The sequence below is a fragment of the Dama dama genome, chromosome 18 (genome assembly GCF_033118175.1).
Source record: "Dama dama isolate Ldn47 chromosome 18, ASM3311817v1, whole genome shotgun sequence".
In the NCBI taxonomy this organism is placed as follows: Eukaryota; Metazoa; Chordata; class Mammalia; order Artiodactyla; family Cervidae; genus Dama; species Dama dama.
The window spans coordinates 12,768,361-12,795,263 of record NC_083698.1 but is presented as its reverse complement, the minus strand read 5'-3'; the positions used below and the strand labels follow the sequence as shown (position 1 = coordinate 12,795,263).

At 41.5% G+C, this 26,903-nt stretch overlaps 1 protein-coding gene across 3 annotated transcripts in view; it reads left to right on the top strand.

Moving 5' to 3' along the window:
- The window catches only part of SLC25A13 (solute carrier family 25 member 13), a 227,306-nt gene that overhangs the window by 95,293 nt on the left and 105,110 nt on the right, over nt 1–26,903 (top strand). For all 3 annotated transcript variants that reach the window (XM_061164932.1, XM_061164931.1, XM_061164934.1), the window contains one exon: nt 22,780–22,919. In XM_061164932.1, the coding sequence (XP_061020915.1) occupies nt 22,780–22,919 (140 nt within the window). The remainder of the gene's footprint in view (nt 1–22,779; nt 22,920–26,903) is intronic.

The window sequence follows — 26,903 nt, the reverse complement described above, 5'->3', positions numbered from 1 at the left end:
TGCTGTAATGTTCTTTATCTTTCTGGCTTACTTCACTCTGTATAATGGGCTCCAGTTTCATCCATCTCATTAGAACTGATTCAAATGAGTTCTTTTTAATGGCCGAGTAATATTCCGTGGTGTATATGTACCACAGCTTCCTTATCCATTCCTCTGCTGATGGGCATCTAGGTTGCTTCCACGTCCTGGCTATTATAAACAGTGCTGCGATGAACATTGGGGTGCACGTGTCTCTTTCAGATCTGGTTTCCTTGGTGTGTATGCCCAGAAGTGGGATTGCTGGGTCATATGGCAGTTCTAATTCCAGTTTTTTAAGAAATCTCCACACTGTTCTCCATAGTGGCTGTACTAGTTTGCATTCCCACCAACAGTGTAAGAGGGTTCCCTTTTCTCCACACCCTCTCCAGAATTTATTGCTTGTAGACTTTTGGATAGCAGCCATCCTGACTCGCGTGTAATGAGATACCATTGGTATCTCATTGTGGTTTTGATTTGCATTTCTCTGATAATGAGTGATGTTGAGCATCTTTTCATATGTGAGAAACCCCTTTATTTTAACTTGGGCTTCTTTGCTGGCTTAGACAGTAAAGATCTGCCTGCAGTGCAGGAGACCTGGGTTTGAACTTGCAGTTTAACCACTGACCAGGTAGCCAGTAATTTGCTTACTGTCATGTGTTGGGCAGATGTCTATTTCTGAAGACTTAATAAAAGAGTACATAAGAAATCAAGGCTTCTAGGCAGCTAACGGGCTTCCCAGGTGGAGCTAGAGGTAATAAGCCCACCAGCCAATGCCAGAGACACACGAGATGCAGGTTTGATTTCTGGGTGGAGAAGATTCCCTGGAGGAGAGATGGTAACCCACTCCAGTATTCTTAACTCGGAAATCCCATGGACAGAGGAGCCTGGCCGACTGCAGTCCATAGGGTTGCAGAGAGTTGGACAGGACTGAAGCAGCTCAGCCTGCTTGCACACAGGCAGCTAAAATTCTGCTTCTGTCCTCAGTTGCATGTGACTATTGTGGCAGAGTGTGTAGCTTATCTTCTGGAAGCCTGCCTCCTGCAGGTAATTTGTTCCAGAATCCACCGGCCTCACAGGACACCAGCAGCATGTGTCCTCTGTCTGTTGATGATGAGCCGATGGGGTCTTCACCCTGTGGGTGTCATAAAATGTAGCCTGGGCTTTTCTGAGCTGTTAACACCTATTTAGGATTAAATTGAAAGAGCCATGCATAGTACAAAGAAGATACTCCAATGACCATCAAATTGCAAAATAATAGCTGACAGCATTTTTCATTGAGTCAGGTAGAGTCCTTCAGTGGAGGTGAGTGCTCTGTACAACAGGCTTTTGCCAGGTAAACACAATCATATAAGAGGTGTGGCAACCTTAGGAGTGTTTTCTTAGCCTGTACCTTTAGAAGAAGCCAACAGATAGTAGGTTTTTCAGGAAACTCAGTGGGGTTAAAGAAATTTTTTAAAAGTGGAGTTGGGCAGAAAAGTGGACAGTACCCAGTCAGTTTCAGTCTCAGAACCCACAGTGTTATAAGAGAATTTGGATCTGTGCCCTGGCGCTCTGTCCATGAGGTTGTTTGAGAGACACACTCTTTCCTTGGGTTACTTCCTCAGCTCTCTGCAAATCCTTCTTTCAAGAGTGACCCTTTTGTACGTCAGAAGGTTTGCCAGCTGAGTATGCATCTTTGGGAGGGGTAACCGTGGACTGGCAAGAGAGGAAGGGATCTTAGTTTACCTCCCAGATGGGGACAGTCGGCTCTAGTCAGAAGGTGAGCATTGTTCTTACACTCAGCACGGGTCGTCTGTGGCCTCCCCAGGGCCTATGGGGAAGGCGGTGAGTGGCTTCAGACCCACCATGTGTCCTGGCCCTGTATTTCATCCAGAGGAGGGCAGTTGCATTCTTTATCTGTTTACATACTAGGTTTCCACGTAGGAGCTCATTTGGAGCAGGGCTTCCAGGGCTAAGCTCGGTAAGCAGCAGTGCTTGTCAACAAGCCGGCCGTGTCCACGCTCCCCACTAATGCTGACTGTGATGCACACTCAACAGAAACCTCACGGAGCGTTCCAGTGTCACATTTCAGTGAGGCCTGGCCCAGTGTTTGCCCAGACCTTGTTTATGTTTACCGTATTTTCATGTCTAGATCACTCCCTGTGTTTGCTACAGTGGAAAGATCTTGATTAGGCCTATTTTGTTCCTTTGATATCTACGTCATTATGTTCTCCCATTTCCTTTGAGGGAAAACATGTCTCCAACATTCTTGTTCTCACCATGTTTTCTTATTTTGATACCTGATACTTGTAAGTGTATTTTATGTCAACAGGTATGTTAACGTATCAGTGTAAGTAGAAGATTCTGCTTAACAATTTGCTGTTCTGTGTGATTGGAGGAAAAAAAGATTCTGTTCTAAATATTTGCATTTTTATCCTATTTTATGTGATAGTGATGATTTACTCTTGATTTTTAAGTATACTTTATTGAAGTATATACATGCAGAAGGATTCAGGTCATAAGTGTGCATTTTGATGACTTTGCACAGTAATTGTAACTTGTTTTTACCACCATACAGATCAGAAGCACCCAAAAGATCATCCCCCGGTTAGTACCCACCACCCCACTCTGGTCCCAGTGATGACAACTGACATTTATTTGCTTGCTTTTAAACGTAATAAAAATGAGCGATATAGAATGTACTCTTTCAGTCACTTCTTTTGTTAAATGTTATTTGTGAGGTTCATCCATGTTTTTGCTATATGTATTTTTACTTTGTTCTTTTTCTTTGATGTGTAATATTTCATAATATGACTATACCCTAATATTGTTAATCATTCTAGTGTTGATAGACATTTGCACGTTTCCAGTTTTGATTGCTGCAAATGTGCTCTGAACATTCTGGTTTTTTAAGCTTTTTATTTTATATTGGAGTGTATCTGATTAACGATGTTGTGATAGTTTTAGGTGGATAGCAAAGGGATTCAACCATACATATACATGTATCCATTCTCCTCCAAACTCTGCTCCCAGCCAGGCTGCCACATAGCACTGAGCAGAGTTCCCTGTGCTGCATATAGTAGGACCTTGCTGGTTATCCATTTTAAATATAGCAGTGTGTATATCTTCTCCCATTCTTCCCCCTGGCAACCATAAGTTCTGAATTTTGTTTTATATATTTGTGTGTGTGCATGGTGTGTGTGTAGGTATTGTAGGAGCAGAATTGCTGAGTCATAGAAAATGTATGTATTTAGCTTCAATAGATATTGCCAAACAGTTTTCCAAAGTGGTTGTACCAGTTTGCAATCATACCATCAGTGTGTGAGAGTTCTAGTTAGTCTGCTTCTCTGCAGACACTTGCTGTTATCAGTCACTTTCATTTTAGTGTTCAACCCGTGGCTTTAGTTTGCATTTTTCTGATTACTTATGGATTGCACAACTGTAGAAAAGTTTTTACTGACCATTTGAGTGTCCTCTTAGTATGTTTCTGTTTTCTAGGTAAAAGGCCTTTGTGAGTGTTTTTACTTTGGGACTTGTGCTTTTTTTCAATTCAAGGAATCCTGAGGAACTTAAGTTCTTAATTTTAATTTGTAAATGCTACAAATCACCAGTATTTTTTTCTTTTTTTTTTTTAATATCAGTAGTGCTTTTCTTAGACTTAAGAAATCACTGCTTACCCCACGGTCACGAGGATATTCCTGTATACTCCCCCCCCCCCCCTTTTTTTTTTATGTTTTGGCTCTACCTCACAGGATGTGGACTCTTAGATCCCCCACCAAGGATTGAACCTTCTCCCCCTGCAGTGGAAACACAGAGTCTTAACCACTGGATCACCAGGGAAGTCCTGTCTTCTGTATTTTTTTTTATTATATTTTGTTTTAATTTTTTTTGGTATTTATTTTTGTTTTTAGTTTTATTTATTATATTTTTATTTTTGGTTGCATTCGGTCTTCATTGCAGCAGCGGACTTTCTCTAACTGTGAGGGAAGAAGAGGGGCTACTCTCCAGTTGCAGTGTTCGGGTTCTAGGCACATGGGCTTCAGCAGTGTGGTGCATGGGCTCAGTTGCCACATGGCATGTGGGATCTTCCAGACCCAGGGACCAAACCCCCGTCCCCTGCATTGGCAGGCAGATTCTTGTTCAGTGTACCATCATGGAGGTCCTCCTATACTATCTTAACAGAAGTTTTGTTTTCCTTTCAGATTTAGATGTTAATCTTTTTAGGATTTACTGGCTTTTGGTTGTTTATTTTTGGGTATAGTAGGGTGTTGAGATCCCCGCCCCACTGTGGGCGTCTGGCTCACCCAGCACCACTTAGGGAGAGGATCACTCTTCTATCGCTCCACAGTGACACTGCTGTCCTGCATCAGATGTGGGTCTGTTTCTGAACTCTGTCCTCTCATAATTACCTGTTCTGCACCAGAGCTCTACTGCCTTAATTGCTAGATCAGAGACAGCAGCCTTTTTCTCTAAAGGGCCAGACAGTAAATATTTGGGGCTCTGAGGGTCATAGGATCATTCTCACAGCTACTTGGTTCTGCTGTTCCTATGGATGCATGTGGCTGTGTTCCAACAAACTCAGTTTGCAAAGACAGCTGGTGGCCAGTGGATCATAATTTGCTGACCCTTCCATCAGTGTATTAACAGGAACATACTCCAGTTGATGGTGTTAAGACTAGGGATTAAGACACTTGGTAGAATGGTTTGGTTGTGGTGACATTTGGGTGTCTGCCCTGAGCTGTGAAACAAAGAAGGGTCTCTTCTTTGTGCGTAATATGGTTTGATTGGCTTGAGAAAGTGACTTTTGAACACAAATTTGAAAGAGGTAAGGCAATTCATCATATGGAATAGGGGTGAAGGGAGGGGAGGAAGAATGACCTTTGCCCTGGTTGGAAGGCTGGTATGTTCTTGCACATTTAGGGAATAGCAAGGAGGACCCGTGTGAACTAAGGCAGGGGGTTCCTGGTGGAAGAGGAGCTCAGAGATGGATCTGATCAAGGAGGACCCTGTAGGCCAAGGTTAGGACTTGACTTTGATGGTGTCTGAACTGGGAAACCATTGCAGGTTGCTGGATTTATTTATGTATTGTTTAGCAGAGGAGTGTCATGGCCTGGTTTATATTTTAACAGTGTGACTCTGGCCATAATGTTGAGAATAGATCATAGAAGGGTGACAGTAGGAAGAGAGAATGGTTAGGAAGCTGTTCAGTTCAGTTCTGTCGCTCAGTCATGTACGACTCTGCCACCCCATGAACCGCAGCACGTCAGGCCTCCCTGTCCATCACCAACTCCCGGAGTCCACCCAAACCCATGTCCATTGTATCAGTGATGCCACCCAACCATCTCATCCTCTGTCATCCCCTTCTCCTCCTGCCCTCAATCTTTCCCAGCATGAAGGTCTTTTCAAATGAGTCAGCTCTTCGCCTCAGGTGGCCAAAGTATTGGAGTTTCAGCTTCAGCATCAGTCCTTCCAATGAACACCCAGGACTGATCTCCTTTAGGATGGACTTGCTGGATCTCCTTGCAGTCCAAGGGACTCTCGAGTCTTCTCCAACACCACAGTTCCAAAGCATCAATTCTTTGGCGCTTAGCTTTCTTTATAGTCCAACTCTCACATCTGTATGTGACTAGTGGAAAAACCATAGCCTTGATTAGATGGACTTTTGTTGGCAAAGTAATGTCTCTGCTTTTTAATATGCTGTCTAGGTTGGTCATAACTTTCCTTCCAAAGACCAAACATCTTTTAATTTCATGGCTGCAATAACCATCCGCAGTGATTTTGGAGCCCAGAAAAATGAAGTCGGCCACTGTTTCCACTCTTTCCCCATCTATTTGCCATGAAGTGATGGGACCAGATGCCATGATCTTAATTTTCTGAATGTTGAGCTTTAAGCCAACTTTTTCACTCTCCTCTTTCACTTTCATCAAGTTAGAAGTATCCAAACGAGGGGCCATGGTGGCTTGGACATGAGTGGGGTTAGGGATGTTTTGAAGAGAGAATCAACAAAGGGTCTGTGACAGGTTGGATGTGCGCTGTGAAAGAGATACAGGAAGCAAGAATAATTCCAGAGTCTTTGGCCAGATTAACTGGAAGAGTGGAGTATCAGCTGATAACTTGGAGGACTGCAGGCTTAGGGTCCTGGGGACAGAACAGGAGCCCACTGGTGAATGTGTTAGTTTAATGCATATGCCTGTGTATGTGTGAGTTGCTCAGTCATGTCTGACTCTTTGTGACCCCATGGACTGTAGCCTACCAAGTTCCTCTGTCCATGGAATTCTCCAGGCAAGAACGCTGGAGTGGGTTGCCATTCTCTTCTCCAAGGAATCTTCCTGACCCAAGGATCAAACCCAGGTCTCCTGCATTGCAGGCAGATTCTTTAGCATCTGAACCACCTGGGAAGCCCATTTTGATGCCTACTGGATATCAGAGTGAGGAGGTCAAATAGGCACTTAGGTATGAGTGTGGAATTTGGGAGATAGAAATTTAGTAGTTATCGACAAATAGGTAGTGTGTGAAGCCATTTAACTGAACAAGTGATATAAAAGATTAAGACAGGGGTGTCTATTGAATGCTTACTATGTTTTGGGCCTGGAGGTACAGCAATGACAAGACTGAAAAATCCTTCCATTCAGGCAGCTTACGTTTTAGGGGGAGAGACACAGGAAACAAATAGACTATAAAGTATGATGTCAACTTCTATCCATAAGGTGAAGCAGGCTCAGTGGGGAGGAGGGATGAAAGCTGGCCAGCCAGAGCTGGAAGAGTCTGTGTCCCAAAGTGACGTGATATGAATTATGTGGCTCAGATAGTAAAGAATCTGCCTGCAATGCAGAAGACCTGGGTTTGATCCCCGGCTGGGGAAGATTCCCCTGGAGAAGGAAATGGCAACCCTCTCCAGTATTCTTGCCTGGAGAATTCCATGGACAGAGAAGCCTGGTGGGCTACAGTCCATGGGGTCGCAAAGAGTCGGGCACACCTGAGCGACTTGGCTCACATTTCGGAAAGAGGTAGAGCTGTGGGGTCTGGAGGTTCTGGTCACTTGGGAGGTGCTGTGACAGTCCAGACAGGGGTGATGGAAGCCTGGACCGGGTACCAGTGGGGCCATTCCCGAGAATGAATCCTGTATGACTTGGCTTCTGATTGGCTCTGGGTAAAAGGGGATCAGAGGAAAGGAAGAGGGGGGACCTGGGAGTAGCTGCTGAACTTGTTCCCCTGCGATGACTTGTGGTTTCACATAATCTCTTGAGAGAAGGGAAAGTGAAAGTCACTCAGTCGGGTCTGACTCTGCGACCCCATGGACTATACAGTCCATGGAATTCACCAGGCCAGAAAACTAGAGTGGGTAGCCTTTCCCTTCTCCAGGGGATCTTCCCAACCCAGGGATCAAACCCAGGTCTCCCACATTGCAGATGGATTCTTTACCAACTGAGCCACAAGGAAAGCCCTGGTGAGAGAAGGGAAGTAACTGTCATTGTGATGTTGAAGTTTATTGACCACTTACTTCATACCAGCCCTGAGCTAAGTGCTTTACATGTAATTGACCATGTGTAACCCTCACAACCTTGGAGGCCCGTACGATTATAATTCTCATTATTCTGATGAGGAAATGGCTTTGGGGTGGTTGAGTAACTAGGCTGTGATCCTGGAGTTGCCTGTGGTGGAGCGCGGGGTAGCAGCCAGCCTCATTCATTGTGCCACACCGCCTCCCGCTGGCGGTGGCCAGGTTCTGTGAGGACCGCCTGCCTTTGTGATCCAGGTAGGCACCTGTTCACCCTTCACTCCTTCAGTCTCTATCAGACATTAGAGGGATTTAATGCAGTTTTTTTTTTTTTTTTGCAAAGAAGTAAAGAACAACAAGTAAATGCATTAAGTAAAGGTTTACCAGACTGGAAAGTAATTATAAGAAGGTTCCTGGATTAGAGTTCTCAGTACACGTAGAATTTCTTGGTTACAGACGTCCAAGTATTTTGTTGAAAGGCACTTGTGATGGGCTCTACCTTCCCAGGTGGCTTTATCTTTTGATGTGAGCAGATTTTGAGTGGAGGGGGAGTCATGGAGTTGTGGGAAGGGGAAGGGAGGTGGCCTTTGTGCAGATTGAGGATAGTAGAGGTAGGCCCTTGATTGAAATGTGGGTGCTGGGAGCCGGGGCGCCATGTGACGGCGCATCCACCATAGGCCTCTGAGCAGGAGGTTTTCTTTTGTTTGTTTGTTTAGGAGAGGCAGTTGGGCATCCTCCAGTGTTGCTGAGAGGACAGGGACAGAATCCGAGTGATGCTTGGAAAAGGTGGGCTTTGTTGTGCTGACTGGAGTGGGCAGAGCCAGAGGCAGGGTATGCCTGGGATCCTGGATTCCTGAAACAGAGAAGTGGATGACCGCTCCCATTTTGTGAGTGGAAGAACTGAAAGTCAGGGTTTGAAAGGGCTTACCCACCCTCTGAGCAAGTTGGTATAGGGTGGTTTTCCAAAGCTTTCGTTTCCCCAGGTTTCTTATTTGTTGATGCTGGGAAAGCAAAACATTTTCATTATGAATTTTAACAAAGAGGTGTGTGTGTGTTTAGTGAAGCTCTTAATCCGATATATTTAGGATACCTACCAGTGATCACTTTTCTCATGATGCTAATTTAACATTAACTACCCTATTGATCAGTGTTTCTTAGTTGTATCTGCAGTAGGCAAGAGTAATAGCCTAACTCAGTAGTAGTGGAGGACCTGAATCTTAACTCTGGCTAGCGTAAGTCCCAATCAACCTTCTGAAAATTCAGAGTATGTTGTATACCAGAGTACTTCCTTTAAGTTGAAATGTAACAATTTTATTTGCTTAATGCCATCACATCTTTCTTTTCCTTTGACTTTTTTTTTTCATTACTTGTAAACAAAATTTCATGAAATGTTTTATATGCAGTTTTAAAGTTCCCATTCTTAGTATATGAGCATAAGCACTCAGTTTCATTGTTGTGTTGGCGGTGTGTCTGTCCACAGCTCTTAATTGACCTTTAACAACAGGGATTCTCAACTCTGTAGTTTTAGATGCGCGTTAGAGTCCTTGAATGGCCACAGTTGTTAGTTAATGTTTTGTCAGAATGAGCGTTTGCTTTGAGCAAATCTCAAAGCAGTCAGTGATCTGCCAAACGACTGGAACTATTTACTTTTGTAAAGAGGGACAGTTGAATGAGTAGACATATGTTAGTTAAGATGTTTCCAGCATCGCTGTTTAAAAACTTCAGTTATAAAATTGCCTTTGCCCTGAGCCACACTGGGAGACTTGGCTGCCTTGCTGTTTCAGCTCTGTCAGTTAGCCTGGAATCCAAAAGAAACTAGACCAGTATTGATCTTTTATTGTAAACCGCAGTGGCCTCTTGTCCTTTAATCTTACCTATTGAGTGATAGTCTTAAGTTTGGTTACTTTAAAGTGGTATCTCCTGTTTATGTTACTGTTGTGTGAGACAGGATCCTCCGATTAGACAAATTTTTATTTTATGAAGACTCTGAGAAGTCCTGCAGAGAAAAATAAAGCAACTTTGTCCAACTATTTGAACAGAACCTACCTCCTTTGTGTGTGAGACGTAAACAGAATCCACAGAACTAACGAAGCGACCTCTAACATCCTTCTCTAGTTAATTCTCTGACGTGTATGTTGGTATTTGGAGGGGCCCTTCCTGGGTTCACAGTTGGATTTGTGTAGGAACACCTGCTGTGATGAAGCTGAATTGGAATGTTCTGGGGAAATGGACAGGTTAGATGACATGAGGAATTATGTGGAAACAACCTGCTTCAGTCATTCTGATTCCAGTTGCAGAAAATGATGAGAGCAAAAAGCTCGCAAATAAGTTTTGAAGATAGACACTCAAATTTAATAACAGATGTGAAAAGCTAGTGGAATGCAGGTATTGGACTAGAAGAGGACTTTTGCCATAATTTTTTTGAAGCCCACTGGAAAGAAGGTTCATTCATTATTACCTTTGTAAAGATACTCAGAATGATGACTGAGAGGGAAAATGGTTGAATCATAAGGGCCATTTTTTGAGCAAAGTTCACTGTTAATGTTAATTCTGATTTTGATATTTCACAAAAACATGTTATTTTGGTGAGAGGACATTATTACCCTGTAGTAGATTTTATTTCATATTTTAGGGAGGTCCCAAGTATATTTTCTTATGCACATTCCTATAGAGAATGGAAATATTGAGTAAGAGCTGTGTGAATTTTAAGACTAAATAACCTCAACATTGCTGAGAACTGGTGTGCCTGGGGACGGAGTGGCTTGTCTGAGATCCTAGAGACCATGCAGAAGCTGTTCCAGTTCACTGGGTCAAAAGTCCACTATTTGCGAAAAGCTAAATACGGATTTGCACGATTGACCATAATGGCTTCAATTTTGGAAGACAGTGGTATCAGAGAACACTTCCAGTTGGTGGGATAATTTGAGATTCGTCTATGCTCAGACGGCTAAAATATCGTGCTACTTTTGGTACTTCATCACCCCATTTTATAAATAGGGAGTTGGGGGCAGGGAGGCCTGTTGAGAAGGTGAAGGAATGTCAATTGGAGAGTAAATCACAGTAACCACGTGAAGCCACCCAGTTAACTACTGCCTGAAGGTTAACTGTTCTTTAGAAGACGGTCAGTGCAGAGAGGCCGGACTGGGGGTTTCTGGTGTGTGTGTGTGCATGCACACGTGTGTGTGCAAGATGAAGGAAGAGGAGAACTGGTGAACAGGAAAAAAGGTGTGGAAAACAGAAAGCTAGCGGTAAATCCTGAAACTTAGAGTACTGGGGGAGATTTGACTCTTTTAAACTGTACTGCTCACTTAAAAATGGTAAAATTATACCATTATTCTTTCAGTATAAAGAGGAGATAAAAATACAGTTTTTCTAAATTGGAAAATTTGCTGTAATCTTGCTGCTAATGACTGATTTCTTCCAACACTTGCAAGGCAGTTTTTGCTCCGATAGGTTGATAAAGGAAACAAAATCAAGAACATATTGGAAGTTCTCAGAGAAAATTACAGTTTAGGTATATGTTGGGGGTGGATAGTTAGACATTTTAATTGAAATAAAACAGTTTTATACTAATAAGGGATCACTGTGGGTGTACATTTGTAGTACATCTGCTCTTGAGCATTTAAGTAGGGTTAAATGTATGTTAATGCTTTTGCAAGAAAATTATTTTTTATAACATCCGTCTAAGGAAACTGGCTTAGGAAATTGGTGTTTTAAACAATAAAGATATTATACTTGCATTTAAGGCAAGAATTAGGATTGTTTGTACTGCTTTAAAAATTTCAAAGAGTTGAGAGTTTTTTGGTGTGTTCCTCTCCAGTGGTAAGGAAGGTTAACAAGAATTAACACAGCAGATGAATCAAGAAGAATTAATACAAGCTTACACATCTGGAGAGTGACCGCAGTCTACTGTGTATACCTCCACACACCATTTTTAATGGCCTACTTTTGATTTTATGGAAGACTGCTAATGATTTATTCTCTCCAATTGAAAATAACTTTTTCTTTCAGATAGGTTGGAAATATCTCAGTTGGCCTCTCTCACTGTTTGATTTAGATAGTGGGTATGGTGGAAGATTAGTGTCAAATGCTACATAGTTGCCAGCTCAGAACATTTTTCATTGTGAACCAGCACTCACTATGATGGCTTAAATAGTGTATTAATCTTGAGGATTAATAGAGCCATCACGTTTTAGAATAGGAAGGATTCTTATCAATAAGGCAGAGCACAGGCTCCCATTGTAGTAGTGGGGGTGTTCATCACAACTGTGGACTCTCTGGCACCATCGCAAATCTGCTGAATCAAAGTTTGTGGGTGTGGGGCTTGGGAATGTGTTTTGAACAAGCTCTCCCAGGGAACATGGTTCACCTTGAAGTCGAACAATGGCTGGAGTCGTTTATGGCTTTATTTTGTGGACATGGAGACAGGCACAGAGAGGGGAAGCTGACTGTTTTCATAGGAACTGCAACTTCGTCTTCTGACACTGACCGATGGATGATATTATTTTCTAGAATGCCCCGTGACCTCATATCAGGGTAGTCCCACCTATCTCTCTGCACAGAATTGCAAGTTGTTGTTGTTGTTTTAGTCGGTGTGGGGGGTTCTGAGCCCTTCATTTATTTATTTTTATTATTTTTTTGGCCACACCCCAAGGCGTGTGGGATCCTGGTTCCCCAAACACATATCTAACCTGTGCTCTCTTCATTGGAAGCTCAGAGTCTTAACCACTGGACCAACCGGGATGTCTTGCAAGAGGCTTAACTGAACCCTAATTTCTACATGCATCAACACCGTATGTGGCTTCAAAACTATATTCAGCTCAGCTCGACTGTGTGTGTGTACATGAGTCTGTGTGTGTACGCTTATTTTTTAAAAGATACTTATTACCACTGTACCTGCATGTTCAGAATAATAATAATAATACAAAGCTTATAGGGGCTTATAGAAAACTCAATTTAATGAGAAGAGTCGAGCGTGTGACGTGCTTATTCTGTACTCACTGTTTTAATGGCACCCATTTTCCCCCAGAAATTCCTTGAGCGAGTCTGAATTGTAGCCAGAACACTTCTTTCCTCTTCAGACCCTTAACTGTGATTAATAGGAAAAGGCACTTGTCAAAAGGGTTGGAAATGGCAAACCTTGATACTGGTCTGTGTGGCAGTAGAGATAGGTCTGCATCCACTTTACTCCATTATGTTATTTAACTTCCGAATTCAACAATTTGTCTTTTGCTCTCTACTTAAAGAAGATGATGGCCATATAAGCTGCTGTTAACCGTATCAGCAGGGTGGAATATTAAATCCCTTCAAGCGAAACCACAACTTTCTTTGAGGATTTAGCCACACAGTAGAAAAAGCACCCCAGTGAAGCTGTTGAGAAATAAAAGGCACTGTTCACAGCTCTCTTTGCCTCAGAGAGATGGATTACTTTTGGGTTTAACTGAAACATCCTTTTTGTGTTTATTGTATTAATGAAATTTTTAGGGTCCATGAGAGTGAGAGAGATTATGGTTCAGTGTTTGGAATAATGTAGCTTGATGAACCTTTTTTATTTTAATGGGAAACTCGTTTTCCTTGATTTGCAGCTTCAAAAAGTGAATCTTTTGGAAATGACAGTGCACTAATTTAGTTATACTGTATGGAAACAAAAATGTAGAAAGTTAGAATTTGCATAAGTGAAGACCTCGATGATTTCAGATTATAGTGTGGTGGTGGTGAAGGAATAAGAGGCCATAGAATTTGTAAAAACAAATTCAGTCTAACCACTTAATGGCATGTGCAAGTAATTTGCCAATTAAATATTTCTAGTATCTGAAAGATCTTCAAAGTAAAGAGTGGAGGTTCTTAATCTTTCTTAATTTCATACTTTCAGAAACATAATGGAAAATTACTTAGTTTTTGATCACTTTTCATTCAAAATTTTAATACGTGAGCTAAAAGAAAGATGAATTTAAGTGTTTGAGGAAAATTATTGCTTTTTCAGAAATATATAAACTATGATATTTCCAATCACACTATGCCTGATTTTTTTTTGTATAATTTGTAAATATTTGGTGCCCAGATAACAATCTTCATTATAATTAAGACTTTAGATTTTGAAACTTTACCATTTTAATGGTTACCTACTATGTATAGAATATTGTACTGGGCACACTTAGCTACAAAGCAACCCTTGAGGTATTTTATTTTGTTTATACATTGAGAGAATGGAGTTAGAGAAAGTAATTTGCCTAATATCACTCATTAGTGAGAAGCAGATTTGAGGGCTCCAGGTTTTTAAAAACGGCTTTTTTTTTTTTTTGCGATATAATGCACCCATTTAAAGTGTATTATTCTGTGTTTTTTAGTCTATACACATATTTGTGCAACCATAAGTTTTAGAATATCTTCATCACCCCAACAAGAAACACTGCTCCTTAGCAATCCTTATACCCCGTCCTGGACATTGCATATAAATAGAGTCATACATGTGGTCTTTTATGACTGGTTTTTATGTTTTCAGGGTCATCATGTTGTAGCTTGGAATAGAACTGTTTTCCTTTTTATTTATCACGCTGTTGCTGGATATACCACATTTTCTTCCTCCATCTTTCAGTTAGGAATATTCTGGTTGTTTCCACTTTCTGACAATTGTGAATAGTGCTGTTTTGGACACTGTGTACACATTTTTATGTGCACATGTGGTTTCACTACTCTTGGGTATATACCTAGGGGTGCGGTTGCTGGGTCACTTAGTAGTTAGTTACTCAGTCGTGTCTGACTCTTTGTGACCCCATGGACTGTAGCCCACCAGGCTCCTCTGTCCATGGGATTTCCCAGGCCAGAATACTGGAGTGGGCAGCCCTTTCCTTTTCCAGGGGATCTTCCCAGTCCAGGGATTGAACCTGGGTCCCCTGTGTTGCGGGCAGATTCTTTTACCCTCTGAGCCATCAGGGAGGCTCTGGGTCGCTTGGTTATTGTGTTTAACTTTCTGAAGGACTGCCAAACTCTTCCCTGAAGTGACTGTGCCATTTTGCATCCCCACTAGCAATGTGTGTTGATTTCAGGTTTCTTTACGTCTTCACCGACACTTGCTACTTGTGGGGGTGAAGTGGTATCTGCTTGTGATGGTGGTTTGGTGGTTTAGTCACTAAGTTATGTCCGACTCTTGTGACCCCATGGACTGTAGCCTGCCAGGCTCCTCTGCCCATGGGATTCTCCAGGCAAGGATACTGGAGTGGGTTGCTGTTCCCTTCTCCAATCTCATTGTGATGTCCCATTTTATTTGCATTTCCTTAATGGCTAATGATGTTGAACATCTTGTCACGTGCTTATTTGTGCTTATATGTGCTTACATGGCCATTTGTCTTTGGAAAAATGTCTACTCAAATCCTCTGCCCCCTTTAAAAATTGGATGAATCATTTTTTTATTATTTGAGTTGCAAGAGTTCTTTATGTTATTCCAGAATTCTTTATCAGATACATGATTTGCAAAATTTCTCTCCCATTCTGTATTCTGTTTTTTCACTTTGTTGATGGTATCCTTTGAAGTAGAAAAGTTTTAAATTTTGAAGAAGTCCAGTTTATATATTATTGTCTTTTGTTGCTTGTGTTTTTAATATTATATCTAAGAAACTGTTTTCTAATGCTGAGTCACAAAGATTTATGCCTATGTTTTCCTTTAAGAGCTTCACAGTTTTATGTTTAGGTCTTTGGGCTTCCCATGTGGTGCTAGTGGTAAAGAACCTGACTGCCGATGTAGGAGACATAAGAGATGCTGGTTCGATCCCTGGGTTGGGAAGATCCCCTGGAGAAGGGAATGGCAACCCACTCCATTATTCTTGCTTGGAGAATTCCATGGACAGAGGAGTCTGACTGGCTATACTCCATAGGGTTGCAGAGAGTCGGACATTACTGAAGTGACTTAGCATGCATGCATTTAGGTCTTTGCTCCATTTTTGAGTTAGTTTTTATATATGATCTGAGGTAGGTTCTTTTGCATGTGGATATCCAGTTGTCTTGGCAGCTTTTGTTGAAAAGACAAATCTTCCCCTATTGAATTGTCACCCTTGTTGGAAATTAATTAATTGACTATAAATGTAAGGGTTTATTTCTTGACTCTCAATTGTATTCCATTTGTCTTATGTTCTAAGTCGCTTCAGTTGTGTCCAGCTCTTCACGACCCCATAGGCCCACCAGGTTCCTCTGTCCATGGGATTCTCCAGATGAGAACACTGGAGTGAGTTGCCAGTTCCTTCTCCAGTTTGTCTTATATGTTTATCTTTATGCCAGTACCACATAGTCTTGATTACAGTAGTTTTGAGGTAAATTTGAAATATAACTTTGTTCTTCTTTCTTGAGATTGTTTTGGTTATTCTGGGCCCCTTAAATTTCTATGTGAATTTTAGGATTTGCTTGTCAGTTTCTAGAAAGACAGTAGCTGGGATTTTGATAAGGATTCCACTTAATCTGTCACTTTGGAGAGTGCTATCATCTGAAGAGTATTAAGTCCTCCTATCTATGAATATAGACTGTCTTTCCATTTATTTAGGTCTTTCATTTCTTTCACCTGTGTTTTATAGCTTTTAGAGTAGAGGTTTTGCATGTCTTTTGTTAATTTTTTTCCTAAGTATTTTATTCCTTTTAAGGCTATTGTAAATTGAATTGTTTTCCTAATTTCTTTTTGGGGTTGCTTACTTCCAATGCATAGAAGTACATTTAATTTTTGTACATTGATCTTGTATCCTTCAACATTGCTGGGCTTATTAGTTCAAATAGTTTTTTAGTGGATTCCTTAGGACCTTGAACATAAGGTCATGTCATCTATGACCCAGCTTTTAAAAATAACAGTTTTTTTTTTTTTTTTCACTACAAATCATACTGTGTATCCTGGGAAACTTACTGAGGGGAATCAGTTGAGTTTTTGAGATTATATTTAGGAAAGAAGCGATTATCACTTTGTAATTGTCTTTTTATGATCTTAAAAAAGATTGCAGCAGACTTTTAGGCTAGAAACATTTGTGTTGGAAGCAAATTCCCCCAAAATAAACTCAAAGACTCTTTGAGCTTATTTGGTAAAGTCTTGCTTTAAATAATATCATCATTATTTGGTGATATTATGGGAACTCTAGACCTTCCAAACATAGTTTGTTTGGCTCATATTGCAATAACAATGATTATACTTTAAGAGATAAGGATTCTAATTTGTTTATACTTTCAGAAGGAGTGACTGAGCTGAGATAACTATGACTTTAAATATCCAAAATATATATCTAGTATTTAGATATTTATATTTCAATTCTAATTCACTTCAGTTCTAATTTCATTTATATTTCACTTCTAATTCAGTTTTGCTTCTTTGCCTATATGGCCTCAACCTGGGGGATAAGATTTTTAAGACCTTGTACTTTGGGGAGAGACCATCTAATTTTGTTAAGTTAGTAATGAATCTGCCAAGTGATGCTTATTTGAAAGCCGTTAGCTGGTGTGTTATGAATTACTGTCATCTGTATGTATGTATTTATGTATTTATTTCACTGAACCAAATAAGAAACCAAAAAGCATAAAACATTTTCCCGTTTCCTTTCCAGGACTACACGTTAGGATGTTAGGTTTAGAAAGCTCAAATGGTAAAGGTTTAGTGATAGGAATGGTCCTAAGATGGCCTGCTAGAGTCTTTCATGGTAAAGCTCATGGAATTTTCCGTGAAAGCAAGAGTACAGAGCAGAATTTGAAAATCATTTTGGTTTTTAGTTTCTCATTTTCCAGCTATGTGATGGAAAGGGTACCATTACCTCTCAATGCTGCATCAAGGCATGGGGAGATTTTAATTAAATGTTAAATGAAAAAGTGATTTGGGTCTCCTAAAAGGAGAAAAGAATATTAACCAGGGATGATATTACAATGTCTTCCAAAGTGAGAAAGGAATTTCAGAACTCAATGTGACTCTTGGGCTTATCAGTATTCCTATTCACAAATGTGCAGGAAAATGTCAAGGCCAAGAAAACCAATACCCCAGAGTGACTTATTGGGACAGGGTGAAGAGTTCAAATACTTAGGTATCTGTAAAATATTTTCAGAGAAAAAGTGTGCGTTTTCCCAACTGACAAGATTTAATACTTTAATTTCTAAAGAGTTGATTAGCCTTGAAAATGACTACAGAAACCTTGCTACTTTTCCTTTGTCAACAGTCCTTCTTCCCTCTTGCACGTATCATTTGGTTTGTTTAACTAGAATTTGGTAATCTTATGATTTTTTAGTATACCAACCTCTGTTAGGTAAGTTTGGAGAGTGAAAAGGAAATTTTGTAGAGATTGTACCAAATAATAAAAAACTCCAGGTCTTTTTTTCTTTTTTTCCTGCAGAATTCCTTGACCAACTGTTCTTCCCATAGCAACCTTTTCTTCACCACAAATGTTGCGTTAGCTTCTTAGGATTCGAAAAATAACACCTGCTGCTGGCAAGTGATGCCAGCATCTGTTAAGTGCCTCGACCAGGATCTGTCCTGTCTGAGGGACAGCAGGTGGCTTTGATCCCCAGTGTTCCGATTGGACCCTTAATTCACCTCAGAAGAAAGGAACCCTTCATGCTGTTGCTTTTTACTGAAACACTCCCTCACAGTTTCATCTGAATGAATCCTCCACAACTTTCAGGACCCAGGTCGAGTTTTATCTTCTCCAGGAAGCCTTTTCTCTCCCACTTTGTAAATGCATCCATCCTTAAACCTGTGTTTCCTTTCTGCGAGGAGCCCTGGCCCTTCGGCCCTTGATCCAGCATGGTGTTTGGATGTGTTGTTTAGTTATTTCTCGTGGATTGGACTTGGAGTCAGCACTGTCTTCTCCAGCTCTTCTGCTTCCCGCAGGAAGTACAGTGCTCCCTCCTGGGCGGGCGGGCTGACGGCTGGCATTCTTAAAGTGGCCAGCATGTTAGAACAGATGAGAACTGAAGGTGGACTCCATTCTCAGGGCGTGTAGTCGGGACACTGTCCAGCTTCAGGCAACCCCGACCACACAGGCCAGGATGTGAATGTTGTTCACCGGGTTGTACGACCTGCCTGTCCTCTGGATCTCCAAGTGGTCAGTGTGTATGCTTACTGCCTTATATTAGCTCTTCTAGAAAATCTTGCTTCCTTCCTTCCTTTCATATCTTTGGTCTGTTTCAACCCGGTGTTTTAAACCCTTCTATAACCCATTAGGACAATGTTTTTCAAAATGAGGTTCTGGACCCTTAAATTAGAAAAACATGGTGATGGTTTAGTCACTAAGTTGTGTCTGACTCTGCAACCCCAGGGACTATAGCCCGCCAGGCTTCTCTGTCCATGGAATTTCCCAGGCAAGAATACTGGGTTGCCATTTCCTTCTCCAGGGGACCTTCCTGACCCAGGTATCAAACCCAGGGTCTGTATTATAGGCAGGTTCTTTACTGCTGAGCTACTAGGGAAGTCCTAGAAAAATGTAGGATGTTAATTATAATGCAGCTTCTTTAGTGCACTTGTATCAGCCTAGACAAGGGGCTGAAGACTTCTATAAGCAAGACTGACAATTCTCATGTGTGTGTGGAGGGGGGGTCAATCCCTAAGTCATGTCCAACTTATTACGACCCCATAGACTACAGCCCACCAGGCTGTTCTGTCCATAGGCTTATCCAGGCAAGAATACTGGAGTGGATTGCCATTTCCTTCTGTAGCAGATTTTCCTAGACCAGGGATTGAACCCACATCTCCTGCATTGGCAGGCAGATTCTTTACCACTGAGCCACCAGGGAAGCCCAGTTAATGATCCTTATGCACTTCACTAAAATCTTAGGAAATGATTGATGAAGTGACTTCAGTAGGGTGGAAACTGAAGTGCCTCAAAAGGTTAATACTGTCCTCAACCTGTTACACTGTTGTAAACCTTTTCTTCTTCAGTTAAATTCAGCCACAACTTAGTGAGTATTTATTTGCTCTATGCCTACCATTGTGCAGGCATGGGGTAGAACCAGATGGGAAAAGTATAGCCTTTGTTAATAATCTATGTAGAAAGGTGCTAATAATCTATGTAGAAAGAAAAGATATATGACAAAGGTATATTCACACAGACCTAACTGCATACTTATGCATACTCTATAGACCTATCTTTTTGAAAACACATCAGTAGTTCAGATATGTAGGATAGACATTTTGTAGAGATAACATGTCTCAGAGATCACATGTAGCTCTAAACTTCAGAGGGATGAGATTTCAATTCTTCAGGCAGACATTTTTCATAAGCGAGACAGACTCCGATGGAATAGTGGAGAAAGCTCTGTACTTGGGGTTCAAAGTTCACAGTTTAGAATTCAAGTCAGAACTCTAGTAAGCAGTAAATGATAGTTACTTATAGGAAAAACAAGATTGTTGATTAGAGTGAGATGCATTTTATTTATTTATTTTATTTTTTAATTGATGGATAATTTGCTTTACAGAATTTTGTTTTCTGTCAAACATCAACATGAATCAGCTGTAGGTGTACATGTGTATGGAGAGAGGAACATGGAAACTTACATTACCATATGTAAAATAGACAGCCAATGGGAATTTGCTGTAAGTCTCAGGGAACTCAAATAGGGGCTCTGGATCAGCCTAGAGGGGTGGGATGGGGAGGGAGATGGGAGGGAGGTTCAAAAGGGAGGAGACATAGGAGATGCATTTTAAATTCATTTACTAGGCTTTGAGTAACCTAAATTTATTATATTTTATACTTCCTATAGCATATGGAAAATTCTGAAAAAGATGGGAACACCAGACCACCTGATCTGCCTCTTGAGAAACCTGTATGCGGGTCAGGAAGCAACAGTTAGAACAGGACACGGAACAACAGACTGGTTCCAAATAGGAAAAGGAGTATATTGTCACCCTGCTTATTTAACTTCTATGCAGAGTACATCATGAGAAACGCTGGGCTGGAAGAAGCACAAGCTGGAATCAATGCCGGGAGAAATATCAATAACCTCAGATATGCAGATGACACCATCCTTATGGCAGAAAGTGAAGAGGAACTAAAAAGCCTCTTGATGAAAGTGAAAGAGGAGAGTGAAAAAGTTGGCTTAAAGCTCAACATTCAGAAAACTAAGATCATGGCATCTGGTCCCATCACTTCAAGGGAAATAGATGGGGAAACAGTGTCAGACTTTATTTTTGGGGGCTCCAAAATCACTGCAGATGGTAATTAGAGCCATGAAATTAAAAGACGCTTACTCCTTGGAAGGAAAGTTATGACCAACCTAGACAGCATATTAAAAAGCAGAGATATTACTTTGCCAACAAAGGTCCATCTAGTCAAGGCTGTGGTTTTCCAGTAGTCATGTATGGATGTGAGGGTTGGACTGTGAAGAAAGCTGAGCACCTTAGCATTTAATTTGCATATGTTTAACCTGAAACACGTTTTTGCTACATTTAACTGATTTGACTATCCAGCTGATAACACCCTTTTTAGAACATGCCGGCTTTTGTAAATGTCTCTCATCTTGCTGGTGCTGGCAGGAGATATGGAGGGTAATTTTCCTCGTCACTGCCGGGGAAGTTCCTGTTGTTCACTTGATGGACAGGGAAGCCTGGTGTGCTGCGGTCCATGGGGTCGCAAAGAGTCGGACACGATTGAGCAACTGAACTGACTGAATGGAGGGTCTTCCTCGACAAGGGATCATACCCATGTCTCTGCATTTGCAGGCAGATTCTTTACTACTGAGCCACCGGTGGCTCAATTCTTAAATCTCAATTCTAGTTTCACTTCATTTTCTTATGTCTTGGCTCTCTTTCTTTTCCTCTGTCTTTTTTTTTTTTTTTCCTTCCTAAAGTAGAGAAACGGAATAAATGCAGATAAATTGAGGGTTACACTTAAAAAGTTTTTATTTTATTGTCCTCATCAGGGCCAGCCTGAGGTTTTCTGCCATCTTTTATAAAATTTATGCCCGGCATAATTCTGATTTTTACTGCCGCCTCCATGCAAATACACACCCAATCTTATGCTGAGGGCAGCACTACTGTTTCTTCATGGCAAGACTTAAACACTCTCTGGAAATTTTAAAAGCATGGAATAAAAACTTGTGGGTGTAAGGGGGGTTGGAAGTAGGAAATTTGGGGGAATCAGTGGAAATACATGCCAAAGTTTTTGGCACCCTTTAGAGAACTAAAGAATTTACTTCGTTTTTTTTCTTTTTTAAAATAGTTGCAAAGGGGAAAAAAAACAAGGTCGCAGGCACAGTTTGCCAATAAAAGTGAGCAGGTTTGGTAGATATATTTAAAGATGTGAAGGCCAGGGCAAATCCAGTTATGTTGTTTGTGTCCCTGTACCCTCCAAGCATACACTCTTGTTGGAAGGCGGGGAGGCTCGTAAATAAAGACAGGAAGCTTTAGAAAAGTAGGGTTTTTGGGTATCATTTTTCTGTTCTCTGCCAGTCCTCTCACAGTTTTGTCTTTAAGTTTTTTTTTATAAGTGTTCGTTGCTCACTTTTGTCTAACTTTTTGCTACCCCATGGATTGTAGCCCGCCAGGCTCTTCTGTCCCTGGAATTCTCCAGGCAAAAATATTGGAGTAGGTTGCCATTTCCTTCTCCCAACCCAGGGATTGAACCTGGGTCTCCTGCATTGCAGGCAGATTTTTTACAGTCTGAGCTACTGGGAAAACCCCATAGTAGAGGCTAAGAAGAAGGGGGAGAATCAGTATGTGTCAAGCCAGAGAGTTCAGGATAAAGGTAAAGGATTGGACTGTTGGCTCTTTTTTCCCATTGCCTTTAACTGTGGCCTGGTGAGCAGTTTGAAAACTGCTTTAAGTCTTAGTGGAACGTTTGAAAACTCTTTAAGTCTTAGTGCTGTTGAATATATGCTTGAAGGTTTATATCTGATTTCCAAGTCCTCAAAAACATTTTAACAGCTTGATAAGGAGGGCTATATTTAAGAGTTGTACCATGTTCTCAGTGTTTCTTTGTGAATATGTGTGCTTCCTGCCATGGAAGACTGATTTATATTTTCTGTGCCTAGAAAATAATATTTGTTGAAACAAAACAGATGATGATACAAGATTTAGCTTATTAATGCTGGCCTGCTGCTGCCTTTAGGCCTTTTTGTGCTTGTGTGAGTCTTGATTTTTTCTGTTTTATTGGATGGGATTGTTTACTTCTACTTTGTTAGACTCCTACATCTATTTCTGCCATGACTTTAAAATCTGTGTTTTTAAAGCGGAGTTACTTTTTATATGAAGAACGTAGCAATATGCATTTGATAACAGGTTTTAGAAGGAAGTACCTGATTTGCTTTGTTTTAATCAACCTTTCTTTTTCTCTCTTCAGAGGATGTTAAGCAAGTTTTTGGACAGACTACAATTCATCAACATATTCCATTTAACTGGGATTCAGAATTTGTGCAACTACACTTTGGAAAAGAAAGAAAAAGACACCTGACCTATGCAGAGTTCACTCAGTTTTTACTGGTGAGTCTAGCTCTTGCAAAAATTTAGAAAGAGTGAATGAATAAATAAAACTAGGATCCCAATCCAAATTTGCTAACCCTGGCCAAACCATCCTATTTGGAAGTATTTCTTCGTTAGTATGTAGAAACTATAGGGTTAAACAGGCTCTGACGCACTGTGTAGAACCATTTCATGCTTAAATGGAATATACTCTGAGGACCCAGGGAATTAAGTGATGTGCTGAAAGGTTATATAAATCAGGAGGGGCGAATTAGAACCTGAACTCTGGGCTTATGGCTGGTTCCACTACTGTGTCCATGCTAAGTCACTCAGTTGTGTCTCTTTGTGACCCCATGGACTATAGCCTGCCAGGCTCCTCTGTCCGTGGAATTCTCCAGGCAAGAATACTGGAGTGGGTTGCTATTTCCTTCTCCAGGGGATCTTCCCCACCGAGGGATTGAACCCGCGTCTGTTACCTCTGTGTTGGCAGGCGAGTTTGACTTCTTGGCTTATGACTGGTTCCACTACTACTTACTAATAATTTTGTTATCCCTTGAGAAATGGACAGATGTCATCATCAGCATCAACTGTAGAATTATTTGCCTTTTATGGATGAGACATCGGATCTAAAACTTGACTGCATATTGGGATCACCTGGGGGGTGTTAAGAGCTATTACTGTTTTGGTCCCCCACCTCCAGAGGTTAGATTCTGTGTGTGAGGTGTGTGTGTGTGTCTGGTGAAGAGCAGAGAGGGCCTGCTTGGCCCTTGGAGTCTTCGGAGGCACTTCTGTTGTGCAGCCAAGTGTGAGAAGTGCTGATCCAGGGCACATGCTATCCATAGCTGGGCTTCAGCTCTGCGGGAGTTGTCTGCATCTCTGGTACGCCCCTCAGTCCAATCCCTCCTGCCTTGCTCTCTTCACTTCTCCCTTTGGGATAATTTCACTGGGCCACTGATGATGCTAACAGAAGACTCATAACAAAATATGATCACCATTTAGTTTTCCTCCCAAAGCGTAAGATGGTGTTAATTCTGATATTGTTTAGTCACTAGAGATCAATATCTGTATAATATATAGGTCTATGTGATGAACCAGTCTTTAAGATTTTTATGTTTGTTTTGTTTCGCTAATAATTTTATTTGTATATTATTAAATATTGACGTAACGTTTAAAAGACTTGTTTAAAAGAATTGGTTTGCTGTGTTTTAATTCTGGGTCCTCAGGAAAAATTTGCCAAGAAGATCATCTTTTTCTTTTTTTAATTGAAGTGTAGTTAATGTACAGTGTTAGGTTAGTTTTAGGTGTACTGTATAGTGGTTTGACATTTTCATACCTTATGAAATGGCCACCATGATACATCTAGTAACATGTAGTTACATGTAGTAACAGAGTTATTACAGTGTTGACCGTAACCCTCATGTTGCATGTGACATTGTCATGGCTTCTCGGTTTTTATAAGTGGAGGTTTACAGCTCTCTTACTTTCCACCACCTATTTCATCCCACTCACCCCCATCCACCTCCTCAGGCCACCTTCTCTTCTTTGTTATTAGTAACATCGGCAGTGGGGCTGGCAGTGGGTTTCTTGATACCTGGTTCCTTTGAGCCTGAGACCTTGCAGGAATCACCAGGCGTGGTTGGTGGAGGCCCCAGGGACCACGTATGCAGTGCCGTGTAACCGTTCAATCAGCATTCAGCCTCCATTCGTAGGCACCAGCACTTGTAACTGGCTGACTTTCATAGGTGCTTTCTCTTTCTGACTTTTACATGCATCGTTATGATGTATAGAATTTGTTACACTTTTTAGTTTGCTTTTATTTTCCCGGCCTCTGAAAATGTAAAACAAGATTTAGTAAACACAGCTTTGTATTTTTTTTAAAAAACATGTTAGTATCTATGAATTCCTGTTTGCAAACATGTTCTGTGTAAACATAAGCCTGCTTACGTAACTCAGGTGGAGATGGCCTGTGAGTTGTTAGGTTTGGGCTGTTGTTTACACAAGACATCATGCGCAGTAGGAGGTGGTATTCATTTTGATGAGGAATAATTGCGATAATGCTATTGAGACAAATGCTTCCAATTGACTTTATGGAATACAGCCTAATTAACTTTTAGGCTTAATGGGATGTTAGCAATAGTAAGGATGATCACCTTTCCCTTTAAGCAAGTATCAGTTATGTGGACTCATGAGTCAGCTATAAGCCACCCAGATTCTTCTGGGCCTTCCTCGAGATATGGACAAGCCAGAGGCAAAGATGAGATGATCAGGGGTTACTGACTACGTTTCCAGCTGCAGCTCACAGGCATTCACTCGTGTCTGACTCCGTTCTCTCTGTAATGGTGAATGCACTCATCCTCCGTGTCCTTCCTGGCATGATTTTGATTTCGTAGTGAGATTACAAGTGCTAAACTTTTGCTAGGTTAAGATGGTTTAGGTAGATAATTTGGGCCTTGCTTTTGTATTCCACTCTAGGCCCAGATTTCAAAGAATGAATGTGTGTGTCATGATAGACTTCATATAAATGCCAGTGCATTACCAGCTTTGATGCCTGCCGTTGTGTCTCTCTCCCACTGCCCCCACTCAGATGCTTCCTTTGAAGTCTTTTCTGAATGACCTCAACTTTAAATACTTTGTTCTTTTGGACTCTTTTCTGGCTTAAGGGAACTTCTTAAAGATGTAAGTGACCTTTAGGACTCTTGCTGTTAAGCTTGGTGCCTGCCTTTCTGCTCTGGGGCAGGTTATAGAAACACAGGCACCAGCTCCCTGGCTGGTGCCCGGGTCTTGAAAGAACTGCACCATGCATGCCCCTGCTTGTCACCTGAGGAGGAAGAGGAGCAACTGTGGGGTCAGCTGAGAGGTGCTTGTGGCTTCAAGGAGCCTGGAGGTCCTAGACAGTAGCTTGGATTGGTTTCAGCTAACTCAGCCTCGCGCTCTGATGTGTTACCTGTGCTCATATATGTGCTCGTGTTTGTGCCCAATGGACAGTGCTGTTCTTTGCAAGGTCAGTTATTTTCCCCCTTCATTTAAAAGATATTTTACCATGCAGAAGCAGGTGTGAGTTTGTTACTGAGGACCCCATGCGCTCGCATGCTCACCCGGGTGTTGTCTGAGGTGGTGCTGGTCACGGGCATGGATTGAATGCCGAGCTGGCATGTTGTTTTCCGTCATAAAGGGGTGAATCAGTTTGAGAAACTGTGAACTAAATTTGCCTTGTTTGTTCAGTTCCGTTGCTCAGTCGTGTCCAACTCTTTGCGACCCCATGGACTGCAGCACGCTAGGCTTCCCTGTCCATCACCAGCTCCCGGAGCCTGCTCAAACTCATGTGCATTGAATCAGTGATGCCATCCAACCATCTCATCCTCTGTCATCCCCTTCTCCCCCTGCCTTCAATCTTTTTTTGTATCATTTAGATACAAAGTACATAGCCTCATTTGTACTTTGTATCTAAGGATAGCATTGAAACAAGGAGCAGAGATGCAAAGCCTCCTCCCTAGTTTTGTTCCTCAAGACAGGGAAGGATTTCAGAAGGGCGTGGGGCTACAGACCTGTTACCCCGTCCTTGAGACTGTTGCCTCCACTGCTGCTGGTTTTGTGTGCCTGGTTCTATCATCTCTAGTTAACTGCATGAGTGATGGTGTGTGCGTGTGAATGTGAATATGGTTTTATTTATTTTTGGCTGCGCTGGGTCTTCGTTGCTGTGTGGGCTTTCTCTAGTTGCAGTGAGCAGGGACGTCTATCTAGTTGCAGAGTGCCGGCTTCTCATTGCTGTGGCTACTCTTTTTATGGAGCACCGGCTCAAGGTGTACAGGCTTCAGCAGACGCGGCACATGGGCTTAGTTGCTCCGTGGCATGTGGGATCTTCCTAGCCCAGGGATTGAACCTGTGTCCCCTGCATGATAAAGTGGATTCCTAACCACTGGAACACCAGGGAAGCCTGTGAATATAGTTTTACATATGGGTATGTATGTGTGGATTTTAGAATAGTCTATATGCATTTCCAACATC